At 38.3% G+C, this 16,860-nt stretch overlaps 1 protein-coding gene across 5 annotated transcripts in view; it reads right to left on the bottom strand.

The window, feature by feature from the left end:
- Positions 1–358: 358 nt before the first annotated feature.
- The window catches only part of zbtb46 (zinc finger and BTB domain containing 46), a 91,790-nt gene continuing 75,288 nt past the window's right edge, over positions 359–16,860 (bottom strand). For 4 of the 5 annotated variants that reach the window (XM_067370787.1, XM_067370789.1, XM_067370785.1 and 1 more), the window contains 2 exons: positions 16,108–16,150; positions 11,029–15,990 (listed from right to left, as the gene is read on the bottom strand). In XM_067370787.1, the coding sequence (XP_067226888.1) occupies positions 15,392–15,990; positions 16,108–16,150 (642 nt within the window). In that variant the 3' untranslated portion in view covers positions 11,029–15,391. Of the gene's footprint in view, positions 4,365–8,587; positions 8,764–11,028; positions 15,991–16,107; positions 16,151–16,860 lie in introns of those variants that run through there. The other variant, XM_067370790.1, reaches the window with a different exon arrangement.

Raw genomic sequence — 16,860 nt, 5'->3', positions numbered from 1 at the left:
ATAAAAAATATATAGTATCTGCATTTGACCCATGTATCAGTTTTATTTTTTCTTATATTAACAATGTTGATCTGGTTTCCGTGAAAACAGCGTCACGCGCTGCTGCTTCAGTCATCATATGGTAGAAAATGTCCAAATAAAAATGTGTTCAACAAGCTGACAGAAGTCGATCCATTTCTTTGTTGGAAGGGTGTAAATGTAACTGTAGTTTTAATGTTGTCTTTGTAAATATTTACTTTCCCACATGGCCACGGTGGAGAATCGGAGGGTCACATTCAGCAGACCGACACAGAGACACTGTATTTTTTGTATTTATTTCAGCGAATGACAAACAAAATCAAACCTATAGAAGCTCGTGAGCAGTTTTGAAGTGGCTGCATGCAAGTTATGCTCATTCACAAGCCAAGTGAGAGTCATACTCGCAAATGTAATGTTAATTATTAAATCAAACAAAATACAAAACTTTAAAAAAAAAAAAACACTCAGCAATGTGATTATTTTATTGAGTGACAGGCAGTGGCTTTAATCAGTGACATTATTACATTTGGTATACGGCGTCTTCCCGTCACCTTCTCTTCAACCTGCTTCCCTTAGTGTTTTTACACGTAGAAAAGGTGAAAATTGTATTATACTGTCCAGTTTTTTTCCCTGAACAATGAAATGAGTTCCTATTGCAATTCTCAATTCAGCATAAATGACCTACAACGGTTAAATTTTTCACAATCACGACAGAAAATCAAAATACCGTCCTCGCTAGCAGAAAGGCAGCGCAATATAAAAACAAACCAGATTAGAACTGATCACGGAAGGGACAGCAGCTTAACATTTTCCATATCTTCCACCTTGAAGTCTTTCAATTCAGTAGAAAAATCGCTCCTCTTCATAACATAAGGATCACGCCCAACATATGTGGTGATTTTCTGTTTATCTATCTTTTGAAATAGTGTCTAAACCGCTACAGTACAGACTTTCCTCTATGTCTTCCATTCTGTTTCTTTACTTCCTGCCCTCCAGCTGAATTTCGTGCATCATCAGAACCACGTGATTGCAAACAAGCTATTGTTAGGTTGTAGCAAGAAGATTTGGTTTAACTGAAAGACAGCTAAACATATCTAGAACACAAAGCAAGAAACACTATATTGTGCACCAATGTTGGCAGAATGTACACATCTGACATCTTTATAAAATGGTAAGCATGGGCAAAACCTGTTTGTTAAAAAATAACCCCAGACTGGGGCACTTCTAGTACACTTGAAGGACAAGAACATGGAGACATTTCTGTTTTAGTATGTAGTCTGTAGAAGTTACCTGATTGTGAATCCTTACCATCCTTAAATACAACACACATTCACTCAATTGGTGATGGATTCAAATAACGTGATCCATTTTCTCTTTAAATTCCAACAGATTTTATTTCAATTAAAGGTAAAGAACACAAATTAAACAAACAGGAAAAAGCTAAATGTCCAATCGTTTGGAGGGATTTGGATAGCAACTGTGCCTGGCACTTGGGCCAGTGACATTTGAGGTCTAAAGCTTGTACAAATTCTCTTTGCCAAGCATACATTTCCCATGATTCCACATGACAGTGGCCAGCCTTTAAAATTCAGATACAGGATGATGGAATACAGTAGATCACATTCATTAAAACTTGAGCATGTTTCCAAGGGCAACAGAATTAAAGCTGCGATTCTTCTTTAAAATGTACTTTCTAGTGGCCCTTCATAACATAACACCATTATCTGTGCTTTCTCAAAGTAGAGGGGAAAAAATGAAATCAACCAAGCAAATCACTGTTTGATCAAAGCTTTGCACCTGTACACCAAATCGAAACAAAAGCACTAAATGTATACAAAGTATACAAGATTATTATTTTTTGGTATAATATTCATTACTTAGTGTACGTTAGTAATATAGAAGCGTGTGCTGTATATACCTTTCTGTCAACACTTAGTAAGTTAAGCTCTCAGAAGGTTCATCCTTCAAAAAATAAAATAGAGTAATAAGGGAAAAATGATCTCAAATATCACTCAGAAATGCATGGAACTGGCACAATATAATTACTTCTGAAAGCCACATGGCTTGCTGTCCATAGAAAGGCAAGATTGGAAAGTTTTACACTGTTTTTCAAGAAAGGAAATATAAAAAACGAAACAGATAATAAAGCTTAGCCTCCAGCACTTAATAATAATAATAACAATAATTATAATGATAATAACAATAAGAATTACAACATCAACAGTAACCATAATAATTAAAATTTGTTAATCATAGTAAGTAAAGCATAATAAAGCATTTTATTCCCATTGTCAAAGATTCTGGCACAGATTGTTAAAACAATGAATAAAAAGACATTCATGAATCTGGTCACACACGCACGCACGCACACACACGCGCACACACACAGTGTCAAACAGAATGGTAAGGATGTGTAAAAGACCAGACAATCTCTCTCTCTCTCACACACAAACTAAATAAATAACCATTTAAACCCAATAAGTGAACAGCAATTTCACTACAGCACACATCAGTCCCTATGGTCTCATTACAAAGCGTCTTTGTGTTTCGTCATTTCAAATGGACTAATAACAACAGAAAGCTGTGGTTCATTGATTAAGAAATCGATGCATATTTCTGAATAATCCAGAAGTTAGAGCAATAAATATTTAGTGGGAAGGCATGATATCTCCCTGTCACATCACACGGCTTTAAGATTTCAGAGGCAGACTCAGTACAGTACAATGGCAAGGCTGCGAGGAAACGCGAGGAAAAAGTTGAACGTAAAAAGAGGGACGAGAGGAGAGAGTCTGAAATCACTTCAGTAAAGGCTTTTGAATGACATTAAACACCCCCCACACACCAAACCTACAAAATACACACATTTGCATACAGGTTTTTTTTTTTTTTTTTTTTAAGAAACACGCCACACTGGAAACCTTCTGTATAAAACCAAACCCATCCCTGACTGTGTCCACCATGGAATGCAAATAATGAGGAAATATTATATTAAATCTACTCGTATACTCTCTCTCCTCCAGTCTCTCTCCTTTGCCATTGCTGAAGACTAGTTTTCTCTCCCATAATTGAGAGAAAGATTGTTGAGAACTAGAAAGATTCGTTTCTGCATAGTGTTCACCCACCTTCCCCACAACCGTTCTTTGTTGAAAACACAAAATCAACATCTCACTTATATGTATATATATATATATATATATATATACACATGATTTTCCCCTTGATATAAATGTTCAGGAATGAAAACTGCAACCAAATAAAACATTACAAGGCATACATTATAATTAGCAAACCTAGCACAAATGTTCATATATAACAGTCATAAGGACATACTGCGTATCCTTAAAGGTAGGTGCGGTCACCATATTCATCTATCTAAATTGGAATAAAAATGTAAACCACAGAAACAGGGAATCAATAGGAATCTAGTCAACGTTTAAAGTGCAAGTCTGTTGCGGTTTCTCTTCGCAGAAAACAACAATGTGCCAAAAAAACTGGTGCAAGTCTTCTGACGTGAACTGCTGCGCAATAGATTCGCCAGCGCCCCCTTGGTGGCGGCTGGCTATATGGCAAGAGCACATCTTTCGTACACTTTCTCTGTCTGACCCATCAAAGCATGGTACTGATTTTGGACAATCTCCCAAGACAACACAATCTCTTTTGTCTGAAGAAATAGCAAACACATACACAGAAACCCGTTTGGTCCTCAAGGAAGAAAGGAGACAAACTGAAGCCTGGGTCAGAAGCACATGGAGTCGGGGCGAGAAGACCCTCCACTGTCTCTCCTTTGGCAGCCCTGCGGGCATCTCAAGGATCTCTCTGTATCCGGCTCCTCCCACATACTGAGATCCGATTGCCTCACCTTAAGCATATCTCCTTACAGGAACAGGTGGTCAACCTTGGACTGGTATTCAGGCATTGGACTAGGAGATCCAACTGAAGTCTTTCTCGCTTCCCGCTCTGGCGTCTCCTTCCAGAGCCGAGTCGCTTTCCTCTTTGCCATCGTCTATTGCTCTGTCGTCTCGCTGCGACATCCCTGAGCCAGCTCGCCATTTCCCGTTCTCTTCCTCCCCTTCCCCTTCTCCCATCAGCTCGGCCTCCACCATCATCTCCTCTTCCCCGTCACCGTCGGCGGTGTCATCAGGGAAACGGTGGTCACCGGGATACAAAAGTTCCTCTTCTGGCGAGCCGTCCTCACCGTTCTGGTCCAGCAGGGCAGCCATGCCTCGACCTGAGCAGTCTGCGCAGACGCCGTGGCGGCGAGAGCCGTGTTTGATGCCCACGCTGGCGGCCGACATGAAGACTCGACTGCATACTTTACAAACGTACTTCTTGTCCTTACTGTGCACCTGAGAAAGAGTGACAACGCATTGTTAAGAGACAGCACTTCATATCTTTTACAAAAACGTACTGTGGCAGTACCATCATAACACCACAGTACAATATTTGTTTGTTAAAGCTATAAGATATGAGAGGCTTACAGTGACCCTGTTTAAGATGTATCTCAGGTGATCTGTGGATAGTTGCATACAAGTTAGTTATCTAATTTTCTCTCAAGTCATGAGGTAGATTGGTCTAATTTGAATTCGCAAAGGTTTAGATTCAAAGGTTTGGATTTCTCTTTTAAGTCATGAGGTAGTTTGGATTGCAAGAAGCAAGAAGAATCTGAAAAGTAAGACTTGGCTAACAGCTAGTTGCTCAGAATAGTTCCTAAAACTTAACGTTGAGGCTGTTTATGCAACTGGCCCCTGATCACAGGTGGACACTGTTAAAAACGTGTAAACAGGGCCCGATGGCTTATTTTGAGATCAGGAAACACTCAAATTTTATTTAATATTCAAAATTGCATGTGACCACACTGGATTTATACAACCACAACAGTAAAGCATGCACAGCCAAAGTTCAGTTAATACAGGTACTCTGGTTAATGAGATTTTTGCTCAACATGACATGCCAAAGCAACAGCATATAACACCCCAATGCTCAATAAATAATTTGATATATGAAGAATAATTATTTCACCAAGTAATATAGTTTCCCAACCTTTTTGTCCTTTGTACCCCACAGCTCCTTCAGCAATTGAACTTAATCAACAGAGACCAGGAATGTGTTTCTCTTTTAACTCAATTTATACTGGATATAATTTATCATAATCGGTAATATTAAAGCTACACTACAGCTGGGTTTCCACCGCAGGAACTTTACCCAGGAACTAGGGACTTTAGAGTGGTACTCGGTGTGTTTCGACGCCAGGGACCAGGGTCTAAATGAAGTTCCATGTAAAAAATTCCCCCTCAGAAAGTCCCTGCTTGAGAGGTAGTACTTTTTCAAAGATCAGGAACTTTCGGGGGTGGGACTTGGGCACTGAAGATGCTGACTGGTTGAGTTTTGATTGGTTGACTCCACACAGCATTTAATTTCAACCACCATTTTTAAAAGTCTGTTGCGGTGCAGTAAGAGTTGTTTGCTGTTCGAATCAACAATGGAGTTTAAAAAATACGATCATTGGACCGATGATGGGGTTCAGGCTTATATGCGGAGGACGAAATCCAGCGGGAGCTGGAAAGTCACGCACGGTCCTACGTCAATGGACTTATTTGCCTAATCTTAATGGTACTACCGTGATGGAAACGCATACAGTAACAGGTCTGGGGGAAAAAAGTTCCTGGGACAAATTGTTCAAATGTGTACACGGATGCAGGACATCAGAACGGATGGACAAATAAATTGTAGTTAACAAAATCTTAAGACCGGGGGAAACATTACAAGTATTCGCATTTCGCGCTACTGGATCATAACCTGGTTATGATCCAATAGCGCAAAATGTGAATTCTTGTAATGTTTCCCCCCCGTCTTAAGATTTTGTTCAGGAGTGTAGTTACTATACTCTGTGTATGGATATGATGTGAAATGCATGGTTGAATGATGGATTTTTACCCAAAATCCATACAAATAATTTATTATATTATATTACTTCTACACAACAATTTTGTGTAAATACATTATTTAGACTCAAGTAGCTTCCTCTCATCTGTTATTTTAAACTGCATTTAGTTTGATATTGTTTTGAGTTAGGCTATGTTGTCATTTTAATTTTTTGAAAGTGTTTTTAGGTTCACAAAACAAAACTTTCCCAGTACCCTCAAGAACCTGCTTAAGTACATCTTAGGTTACCCTGGTTGGGAATCATTGATATACAGCAGTTAATTAGGCTATTTACAGTTGCCTAGCGACATGCCACATTAATGTTGATTGTACATTTTATCCACAATTTATCTGCACTTTATAATGGCTTTAAAGCACCGATCTATATGAATGACTGGATTGCTCATAACGTAATAAAAAGTGAAGCCACTGTGCCGCAATATTGGTATTCCCTAGCATTCTATTGAATTTATAGGAAATCATCTGATTTTAATTAAGAAAATTATCTGATTTAAAAAAAAAAAAAAAAAAGAAAACATTACCTAACGAGTCGCCATTTTTTATATATGAAGGCTCCTTTTACATTCTTACAATGCAAATGTCGTAAACATTTAAATGGTTATTTGTTTCAAGTCTAGAATTTCTTCTGATTATTAAACGTTACGTTCATCTTCATAACAGTAGCGAATATCAGATCAGCTGACGGATGGAGACGCCTCAGCATTTTTATTACAAAGGTCACAATGATTCTTCTAAACTCAGAATACAGATTTATGCTTTGTAAGGCATACACATACAACTTAATTCGTCATGTACAGCTATTTACTGTGGTTATGTAATTTTGTTATAATAATGTTTTTATTCTGTAAATGATTCAACAGTGTTTTTATTAATGGCATGTATTTCGAAGTAGTAAAGATAATGACTTAAATGTTTGGTAAATGAATAATTAGCAATATATACAAATAATACTTAGTTCATTTGCATAAAAAGCCATAGAATTTGATCTGACCTGTAGCTTTTTAATGGTTTCCAAGATCTCCAAGAGTCTGAGGATGTTGGTCAACAAAAAAACATCAGGAAATAATAGCTTCACAACTTAATCAGAGAAATTACGCTGGCTGCGTATGGATTTGAAGACATGAAGCTTTATTTCCAAGCATTTATACTGTCGCCCCGAGCAAGATGATGCATGGTAAACCTTGGATTTTAATACAATATAGTGCAATATAACAACAATATAGTATGTATCAATCAATCATTTTCTGCTAAAAATCTCAGATATATGTTCGTGCTTAATATTTCCTGCATAATTATGTATATAAAGAAATCTATTTTGTGTTAGTTCAGTTACCTGTGTTGGCAGTGTGCAGTAGACACACCCATCTTAATGAGTTCTGTATTGATTATCCGGCCCGAAAAGACCATAAACATTACAGATAATGTCTGAAGCAGCAATTAATTTACATGCACATATCCTAAAAACTAATCCTGTCCCACTGATATGCTGCAAATTAGTTGATTTTTAGGTCAACGTTTTGGCTGTAAGTCAATGATGCCCTCTGTTGGTAGGGAATATTAATATGGCTGCTCAAACACTTCTGGTGGCTTCACTGCCTGCTGGCAAATTTACATAGATCAGTGCTTTGAACACATTTACATTTAGGCGTTTGAAAGATGCTTTTATCCAAAGTGGCTTATGTTGGATTCAAAGTATACATTTTATTGTTAAGAGAATTCCTTGGGAGTGAAACTCAAGACCTTGACATTGCTAATGCCATGCTCTACTGTAGTACAATCCCTTATGGTACATTTTATTAGCGTTACATGTATACATATACTGTGCTAACATGTCTACAAAATCATCTCGAACAGTAGCAAACCATGTATCCGCAGTCATTGCTTGCTTCACAGGAGAAAAGAAGCATTTCAGCCAAGTACAGTCTCTTGTACAGACCCTTGAATTTTTTTACCACATTATAACGAAGCGGTGACAACATGCGGTGGTGTAGCATATCGGGTGTGATCCATCATGCTGCGGATCATGAATTAAGCAATGTTTAGGTGTTAAATGTTTCAGCGCTAAGCAGAAGCAGCGCTGTCTGTTATCATGTCACACTATTACAGGCCCTTTGATATGCTCAAATCCAGAGCTAATTTCTGTGGCACGTCGCTTAGCCACACAGAGACCAAGAACGTGCCAAAGCATGTTTATGAGTGCCTCCCATGAGATGATACAGTAAATGCAGGCTTTAAGAAAGAGAAAAGGAGAGGAGGTGTTAAAAGACTCCTGGCAATAAGGGCAGAGAAGAACTGAGATAAGAGGGGTTTATGGGATATGGCAGATTCTTGTATTTAATAGGGGCCCACTAGAGACTTGAATGTCTCCCACACAAACATCTTTACAAAAAGCACATATGCTGTTCAGTCTTTCAAAAAAAAAAAAAAAAAGTTAAACCATGTGCTTCGAAATGTGTAATATTTAATAGAGAGCATTTTATTTTGTGGAATATTCAGTAAATTTTTTGTTAAACCAGTGTTATCTTAATCAGTCTGCAGTGCCGTATACTATTATCAGCAAAGACACACAGTTGCTCCGCACTCACTGCCGCCCCCTGTTGGTGCTGCCTAACAGTACTGCACTCACCAGCGTGTGGCGTTTCATGTGCTCCCTCCGGGTGAACTTCTTCCCGCAGATCTCACAGGGATACGGCCTCTCGCCCGTATGCGAGCGCATGTGCCTCTTCAGGATGCACTGGTGCATGGCGGAAAAACTGCAGTATGGGCACTTAAACTTCTTCCTGATCACTGTGAAGTCGTTAACTGTGGATAGAGATGAAGAGATGTGAGGAGAGCTGATCAGAGTCTGAACACATGCAGGTTAAGCCACTGGAAGTATGAGAGTTAATATGTGAGAAGTGTTAAAGCCCTGCACATGGCATTAATGCCAAACCTACTTACCAAAGCACTGAGCTAATCCCTCTCTCTCTCTTTATTGGATAGAATGACTTTAATTAACAGCCGCCATTGCTGCATTAACATTACAGTTGATTCATGTTAACCCTAATTATTTTAATGGGTGGTGTTTGGGCGACTTTTCTTTTTAGGAGCATTTGTAAAGCCGTAAGGGATGAATAAACAGACCGATGAAAGAGGGAAATGATTCTACATCAGAATAAGTCAACAAGAAGAAGGAAGAACATTTTCAGGTCATGAAAAGTAAGAAGCTTGTTTCCGCCACTGCATTAAAAAAAAAAAGGTAATTGCGACCTTTTATCTTAATTGACTTTTTTCCTCACAATTTTAACTTTTTTTTTTTTGTCAGAATTGCATGATATAAACTCATAATTCAAAGAAAAAAAAGTCAGAATTGTGAGATAAAAAGTCGCAATTATCTTTTAAAAAAAGACAATTGGTGGAAACAAGCTTCCATAGCATTGTGACAATATTTTTATAATTATTAAACATTTATCAACACCAAATTTTACATTACTGTGATGCACAAATTTGGTAGTTAACATTATTGAATGCATCAGGCATCATAAACTAATACTAAACAACAATCTAGGCTAATGCTTATTTATAAATATACTATTGTTCATCAATTCATGTTCATTTATAATACACATTTCATTTATGAAGTTTGAAATGTTAAAAATATTAAATTAAAATGTAATTAAAAAGTATTATTCATCATTCATCATTTTCTAATGTAAAAAAAGTAACCACATATATATATATATATATTATATATATATATATATATATATATATATGAAGAGTTTGGTTCCAAAATGCCATTTTTAAAAAAAAAAAATGAGTTTCCGCCAAAATATTGTATCTGGTCGGTATTAAAAGTTAATTTATTAATTTTGCGCAAAATGCGATTTCCGTCGTGTTATTCTGTAATGTTTTCTCCCTTTCTTTCCAAAACGCGACAAACGCCAGTCTCCTTTTTCTGCAGAACGCGATATATCCGCTCAACCAATCACAGCGCACCATTCCACGCACTGTAAACAGTAAAGCCGCGGTCACACTAGACCTTGAATGTGCAAATTTTTTTCGGATGCTATAATGGTCGTGATATGATGTCACGGTCTACAGCGTCTTTTTTATAAACATGAATTCAACACATAACTTAAAGTAATACATTTAAAATGTAAAAATACAGAACCTACTCGACTTTACTGCAAAAATATAATTCTTTTAATTCAGCCAAGAGGTCATGCCGTGACGAATTGATCTTCTACTGGTCGCACGTCTTCACGTGATGCAAATTCGCAGGTCAGAGTTCACCATACTTGAATTTTGGAACGCAGAGTAATGCAAAATTTTTCACACAAGCTTGCGTTTCCGGTCTGATGCATTCGCATGCGTTTGAATGGAAGTCAACGGAACGAAAAGTGCAGTGTGACCGCACCTTGATGGCGGCGCTCTGAATACACCCGGCATCCCAGTTTTTAATACCAGTGTACTCGGTAAATGTGTTTATTTTAACCGTGCAGTGGCACCAGATACTCTTTAATCTGTAATGACAAACAGAGACATAATTAATTTATAACATTAACAAGATGACTCTTTGAATTCATTTTGGGAGCGACGACTGAATGTATTTTTAGTCAAATGCCTGTATAAAAGATTAGTATTGAGAAAGTTCAGAGACTGTCACATATGTGAATCAACTTACTTTGTTGTGTATTTTCAATTTGAAAAATAACTTTTATATTGATGGATTAATTGCATTTGGAAAAAAAACGTGTCATGAATTTATTGCATTTTGGGGAAAAAATAATCAGTTTTTATAATAAATCTTTTAAAATCAAAATGTAGATTTGAATTTTTAATGTTTTTATAACCAAAAGATGCTATGTGAAAGTTTGAAACAGAAAATAGTGGTTTTCATCTTGCCATTTTCTTGGAAAACACCTTTTTAATCAAATTAATCAAAATGGAGTTATAGCGTTTTGGATCCAAACTCTTTATATATATATATATATATATATATATATAGATAGATAGATAGATAGATAGATAGATAGATAGATAGATAGATAGATAGATAGATAGATAGATAGATAGATAGATAGATAGATAGATAGATAGATAGATAGAAAAAATACACAAGCTACCATATTGGGAGGATAGTATAGTTTAATTTATATGTTTTATGTAATTTATTTTATACAGTATATAGTGCAAAAAAAGTACAGTAAGGTCACTTGCAAATGGCCAGTGTTTATATTATTATTAATGGCACTTTCGCATCAGTTACTGTATATCCTTTCCAATCCTTCCACTGTGTCATCTAGTGGTAGACACTGAAGATAGCCAATGCTCTTCTAGCACTTACAAACTGCAAGAGATACTCTCCCTAACTCACCTGCCCTTAGCTACCAAAAGCAGCCCCAAAAGACAGTTTCCTTAGCAACCACAGCCCTGAAACAGATTTTACTGCTCAAATTCAACAAAGAAAGATGAAAAACCCACAACACAGCATAACATAGCTTCCTATTGTTTGCTGAACAATTGCTGCACAAATTATCAACCCAAACTCACAAAACCAAACATCAATTCCACATGTTCTTGTTCTAATTTTTCCATCTTCTGTTCAGTAAGATTCAAACAGAGGCAACCATGGTTCATACTGTGATGACTGTAATCTCATTAGACAGTGGTCTAGACTGGCTCAGCTAATAAGCCGATGAGCACCATTTAGGTAAGAACAGACCTGAAGCCCAGGTTTTACCTTAATAATCCATACACATGAACGACCTGATGAGCATGTGCTGAAACAAAGCAAATTACTACTTCAGAATATGAACAGCTGCCCTGGAACTTTTTAAACACCTGATGGTCAGACCTGATCAAGCTGAAATTTGAGGTAGCAAATAAACCTCTTGTGACCCTCCAAATAAAATTGTAGTGCATACTTCTTTTTTTTTTTCTTTTTTTTTTGACAATAGGCTCTCAGCATTTCTTTTAGTTATTTGTCAAATAAAATAACCACACAGTTTTCGTGATGCTATACAGAAAAATTTATTGTCTACAAAATTACAACCAACCAGTTACACAATAGAATTGCTCCAAAATATATAACTTACAGAAATCTGTGCTTAAATTAATTTCAGTAATAAAAATAGTGCAATTCAAAACAGTTGTGACTGAGATTTCTGATGTTTTTACACCCACCGTTCAATCCTCTTGAAACTACGTAAGAGTTCATCAGTCCTTTCATTTCCTGAGGAGAAAGTGCTAAGACCTTGAAAACTTGCAGTGCAAATGTCTCTCATTCACTCTCTTTGCATAGGTGCTGAACATTGATTCCTTTCACAAATCACCCCACATTCAACACAGTAGGGCTGTCAAATCAAAATTCGAATTTCGAATATTCATCAAATTTAAAATGAAAATCCACAAAAGGGAGCAATCAAAAGGTGTTTATCATACAGCATTATCAGTGGCGCATAAGATGTGACAATGATGCAAGAGTCACTGTTGCGTTTTAATGTTTTAGCCTATCCATTTAAACCCACTAAATGCGGCACTTCTTTGTCGTTCATTCAATACACTGCAGAAATCAAGAAGCTCAATGCGGAGAAGATCATGGGTACATCAGAAGCTGTAACAAGCCGTTTACACAGAACGCTGCTTTTCCATTGTTTTATATGTAAACCTGCGCTAGACGGACATCTTTCACCTCACACAAGAGAGCTGCATGTTTAGAAAGCCATGTGAAGTTAAAAGACGTTCAACTTTTAAAAAACATGTCTCGAGACTGTGGGGTTTTTCCACACCACTGCATATCATGTTTTTAAATGCAAAAAAACCTACTCTGTGTGTTTGGCTCTTTGTATTATTTGTACTGAGTTTTGTTCACAATTGTTTAAGCAATTTACAAAAATATATTTGATTCACAGACAGTCGTGTTATTTTATTACTTTGAATAATTTTACTGAGGGTGCATTAATATTTTGCTCATTGCGCCCTCTTGTGGCTTCAGGAGACGAGCCAAAAGCTTTTTCCCCTAACTGAAATTATGCCTTTTAATTTCAAATATAATTCGAATATTAGTAATATTTAAGTAAAAAATATGAATGTAGTTTTTGACAGCTCTACAACACAGCAACACATTTAACAGTTTGAAAGATAACCGTTATATCAAGCTTTCACTTTGAAATTGAGCCACGTTTCCACCAAAATTACCTGGAACAATTTGTCCCAGGAGTTTTTTTCCCCTAGACCTGTTGCTCTCTGCATTTCCATCACGGTCTAAATTACCGTGAAGATTAGTCTGGTGGCATAGTATGTACAGTATACTTTCAGGTATACCTTTTCATTGCGGGTTGCCATTTCCAGTTCCCACTGGATTTCGTCCTCCGCATATAAAGCTTAAAAAAGCTTGAACCTCATCGTCGGCCCATCTGTCATATTTTTTAAACTCCATTGTTGATTCAGATAGCAAACAACTCTTACTGCACCACAACAGACTTTTAAAAATGGTGGTTGAAATAAAATGCTGTGTGGATTCAACCAATCAAAATGCTGAGTGAACTCAACCAATCAGCATGTTCAGCGCCCAAGTCCCACCCCCGAAAGTTCCTGATCTTTGAAAAAGTACTACCTCGTGAGCAGGGACTTTCTGAGGGGGAAATTTTTACCCGGGACTTCATTTAGAGCCTGGTCCCTGTGGTTGAAACACACCAAATACCACCCCAAAGTCCCTAGTTCCTGGGGAAAGTTCCTGTGGTGGAAACACGACTTTGGAATGTTGTGTTCCAAGCAGACGTGACGATTAACAAACAAACGCAATAAAGCTTTACATATGACACACATTGGGTAGTCTACACAAAAAGTATATCAGAGCAGAGCATGATCAAGATGCCAGAAAAATTAAATGAAGAGACCTCTGGGAGACTTGGGTACAAGACTGCAGGGTAATTTTAGGGTGGTCTTAGTGTGACAATAATCCACTTTTCTTTTTCACTACGTTGTCAGTAAGAATGATGTTGACACATTTACAGTTACTGCCAAATTAGATCTACTGCATAAGGGCACCTACACACTAGAGTTTACCCTGTATCAGAAAACACTGCAAAACCATTGATTTCAGTTAGGACATCATCACAAGGACAAAGAACTCAAAAGTTGCGAAAATGTACTGACAGGCATGACCAATCACAGAGATTCTAAGAGAGGAGAGTCGAGTTTCAGAAATCAATTCGCTGTATTTCCGCTTGATTTCAAACTAACTTCTAAACTCTTTCACACTCTCAAAATGGATCTAACACTTCCCTTACCTGCCAAATGCTCCATCAGAGCTTCCTCTAATGTGTAAGCACCCACTGATACACTAGTGAACATGTCATAACAGTATGACATATGTTGTGTGTGAAAATCAAAATTAATATAATTTTGCCTCCAGGTATACAAGTGTATACTTTGCCTACAAGTGTAGACTGCAGAAAAGATTTCCCAGAACTCTCTACTAGATAAGTTTGTGGTTTGACCACTCAATGGCACAGCTAACTTTTAAGATAAAGAAAAAGATCTTAAATTCACTTCCGTCTTCAGCGGTCACTAAAAGTGGGTAAACTCTACAAAACACAACCACAGTTCCATCTATGTTAGCAAGGGCCCAGAAAACACCCTCAATCCCCTTTCTCTTCTCCTCTGGCTGTGTTAAGAGTCATGAATTGGAGACTAGTGTGAGATCACACAAGGACGGGTCACAACTTAAAAGGATCTCTTTTAACTGTGCGATTTAGGGTCAGCATGGGTAAGAGCAGAGAAGAGCTAATTACTGACATAATTCGGTGCACTTGCATACTCGTGTGCACACACTTGAAAAAGACGTAACGGGGTGAAAGATTTAGGACATTCCCTAATCTTTCCTCATCCCTAATCATCTCCTTTCACTCAAGCGCAGAATGCAAGAGAGAGATTGCCCTCCAGAGGGCAGCATTGTGCACAGGTTTAACAGCCGAATTCACTACTTTACATCTCGACCAGTTACAGAGACCCCTGTGCCTGAGTCCGTATTGCAGTCTAAGCATAATAAGATTAGTTCGCTGGTAGACGGGTGCAAAGCCACCCAAAATGAAAAAGCATTGGCATTCAATGCACCGAGATCACTATGTTCTCCAGTCTTCAATGAGAACTTGAATAATTCTGCGTGGTACAAAAAGCAGACAGCACTATATGCAATGAGAAATGCCATAAAACATCTTTATTTTGCATAGCAATTGTGCCTATCAGCAGTCATATGCAGTAGTCATAAAAAAACCTGACGATTTAGATATTTCAAAAACATATAAATCTGACATACAGTAAAAAGAAATGTAGAAATGTCAACAGTGCTGTGGCCCGAAGTTAGGAAAGGCCTGAACTGGGATGACCTTAAGTTTGTAAAAGATTCCCTTATTGAAATGAAGCGTGTTGCTGGTTTGGAGAATCAGTCGTCTATACGAATGTGGTCGTGGTCATCTTCCCTTAAGCCGTGCAGGTTCCACAGCTGCTCGGTGGGCGAGATTCCCGACTGACAGCAAACCTTGCCATGGGTGGCCAGGTTTTTCTGCGTGCTGAAGGTTCGGGAGCAAGCGGGGCACGTGTACACGCGCTCGCTGGAATGCACGGACGACAGGTGGCGGTTCAGGTCGGTGCGGTCACGAAAGTGCTTGAGGCAGTACACGCACTGCATCAGCTTCCGTTTGAGGTGGATGGTCTTCTCGTGGCGGTCGGCGTTGGACTTGAGGGTGAAGCTGGCTGGACACTGCGAGCAGTGGTAGCGTGCTGGCGGAGGGTTGAGCGGGGACGCGGCCACTATGGGGCGATGGTGGTCGAGGCAGTCCAGCGAGAGGGCCATGAGCGAGAGCGTGTGGCTGTATTCGTGCTGTCTCAGTTGAAGCAGGCTGCTAAACAGTTGCTTACACAGAGAGCAGGCGAGCTCCTGCCGCCAGCCCGGCCCTCCGCCCTGCACCTCCGCCACACACACTCCATGCTTCTCCTCCACCATCTGATCTTCCTCTACAGGAACCTGGATGCGCTCCAGCCCTGAGAGGGAGGGGGAGAGAGAGATGTGAGAACTAACGCCAGGATATCGGCTTATGTATGTGAAAAATAACAGGCAGTCATGTGGCGGGCCATCGGCATCACAGACGCCACACATACCTGCATTGTTATTTGGACTGTTGTCTTCCTCTTGCATTTCCTCCTGTAATAATACACACAACATGCAAATCAACACTTGTGTACTTCTGATCCCAGGTCTGTATAGAGTTGTGTTCTCCTGAGGCATGCAAGTTCATGAGGTAAAACACACAAACAGACACACTGGAAAAAGAAGAGAGAGAGAAAAAAGAAAAGCAAAGAAACAGTAGAAGCAACAGAACCTGAGATGCCAAAAAAAAAAAACCAAAAAAAAAACATGCAAAGAAAGTTGATGGTCTTTACTGCAAAATTATTTTTAAATCAGTATTTTTTTCTTTGCTCATTTCCAGTAAAATATATAATATAATTACAATTCTTAAATGATATTTCTACTTATAATATTGTATTTGTAGAATTAATTAAAAACTCTTTACCAGTAGAGTAATAAATATATATTTTTAAATTAATTTTTCTGCAAAGTCCTTCAAAGTAAGTATTAATGGTTTGTCTACTATTTTGATTCATTCAACTGGGGTTTTTCGATAGCATATCCAACAGGTGGAGACAAAGAGAAAACTCCTGGCCCACATGGGGATATTTAATATTTGTCTTCGAGGAGAGGTGTGTGTTTGTTTGGAAGGTGGAGGGTTACAGGTCCGATTGTGTTTTTTCAACCGTGCTCTGAGATGCATGCAGCTTCTATGTGTATAGGTGTGGCCCTTCCCCCTTATTTTCGTTCCGCCCTCCCTTGCGTAAGAGTGACACATTATGGTT

Source organism: Chanodichthys erythropterus, chromosome 20 (genome assembly GCF_024489055.1).
Source record: "Chanodichthys erythropterus isolate Z2021 chromosome 20, ASM2448905v1, whole genome shotgun sequence".
Lineage (NCBI taxonomy): Eukaryota > Metazoa > Chordata > Actinopteri > Cypriniformes > Xenocyprididae > Chanodichthys > Chanodichthys erythropterus.
This window is presented reverse-complemented; position numbering and strand designations above follow the sequence as displayed.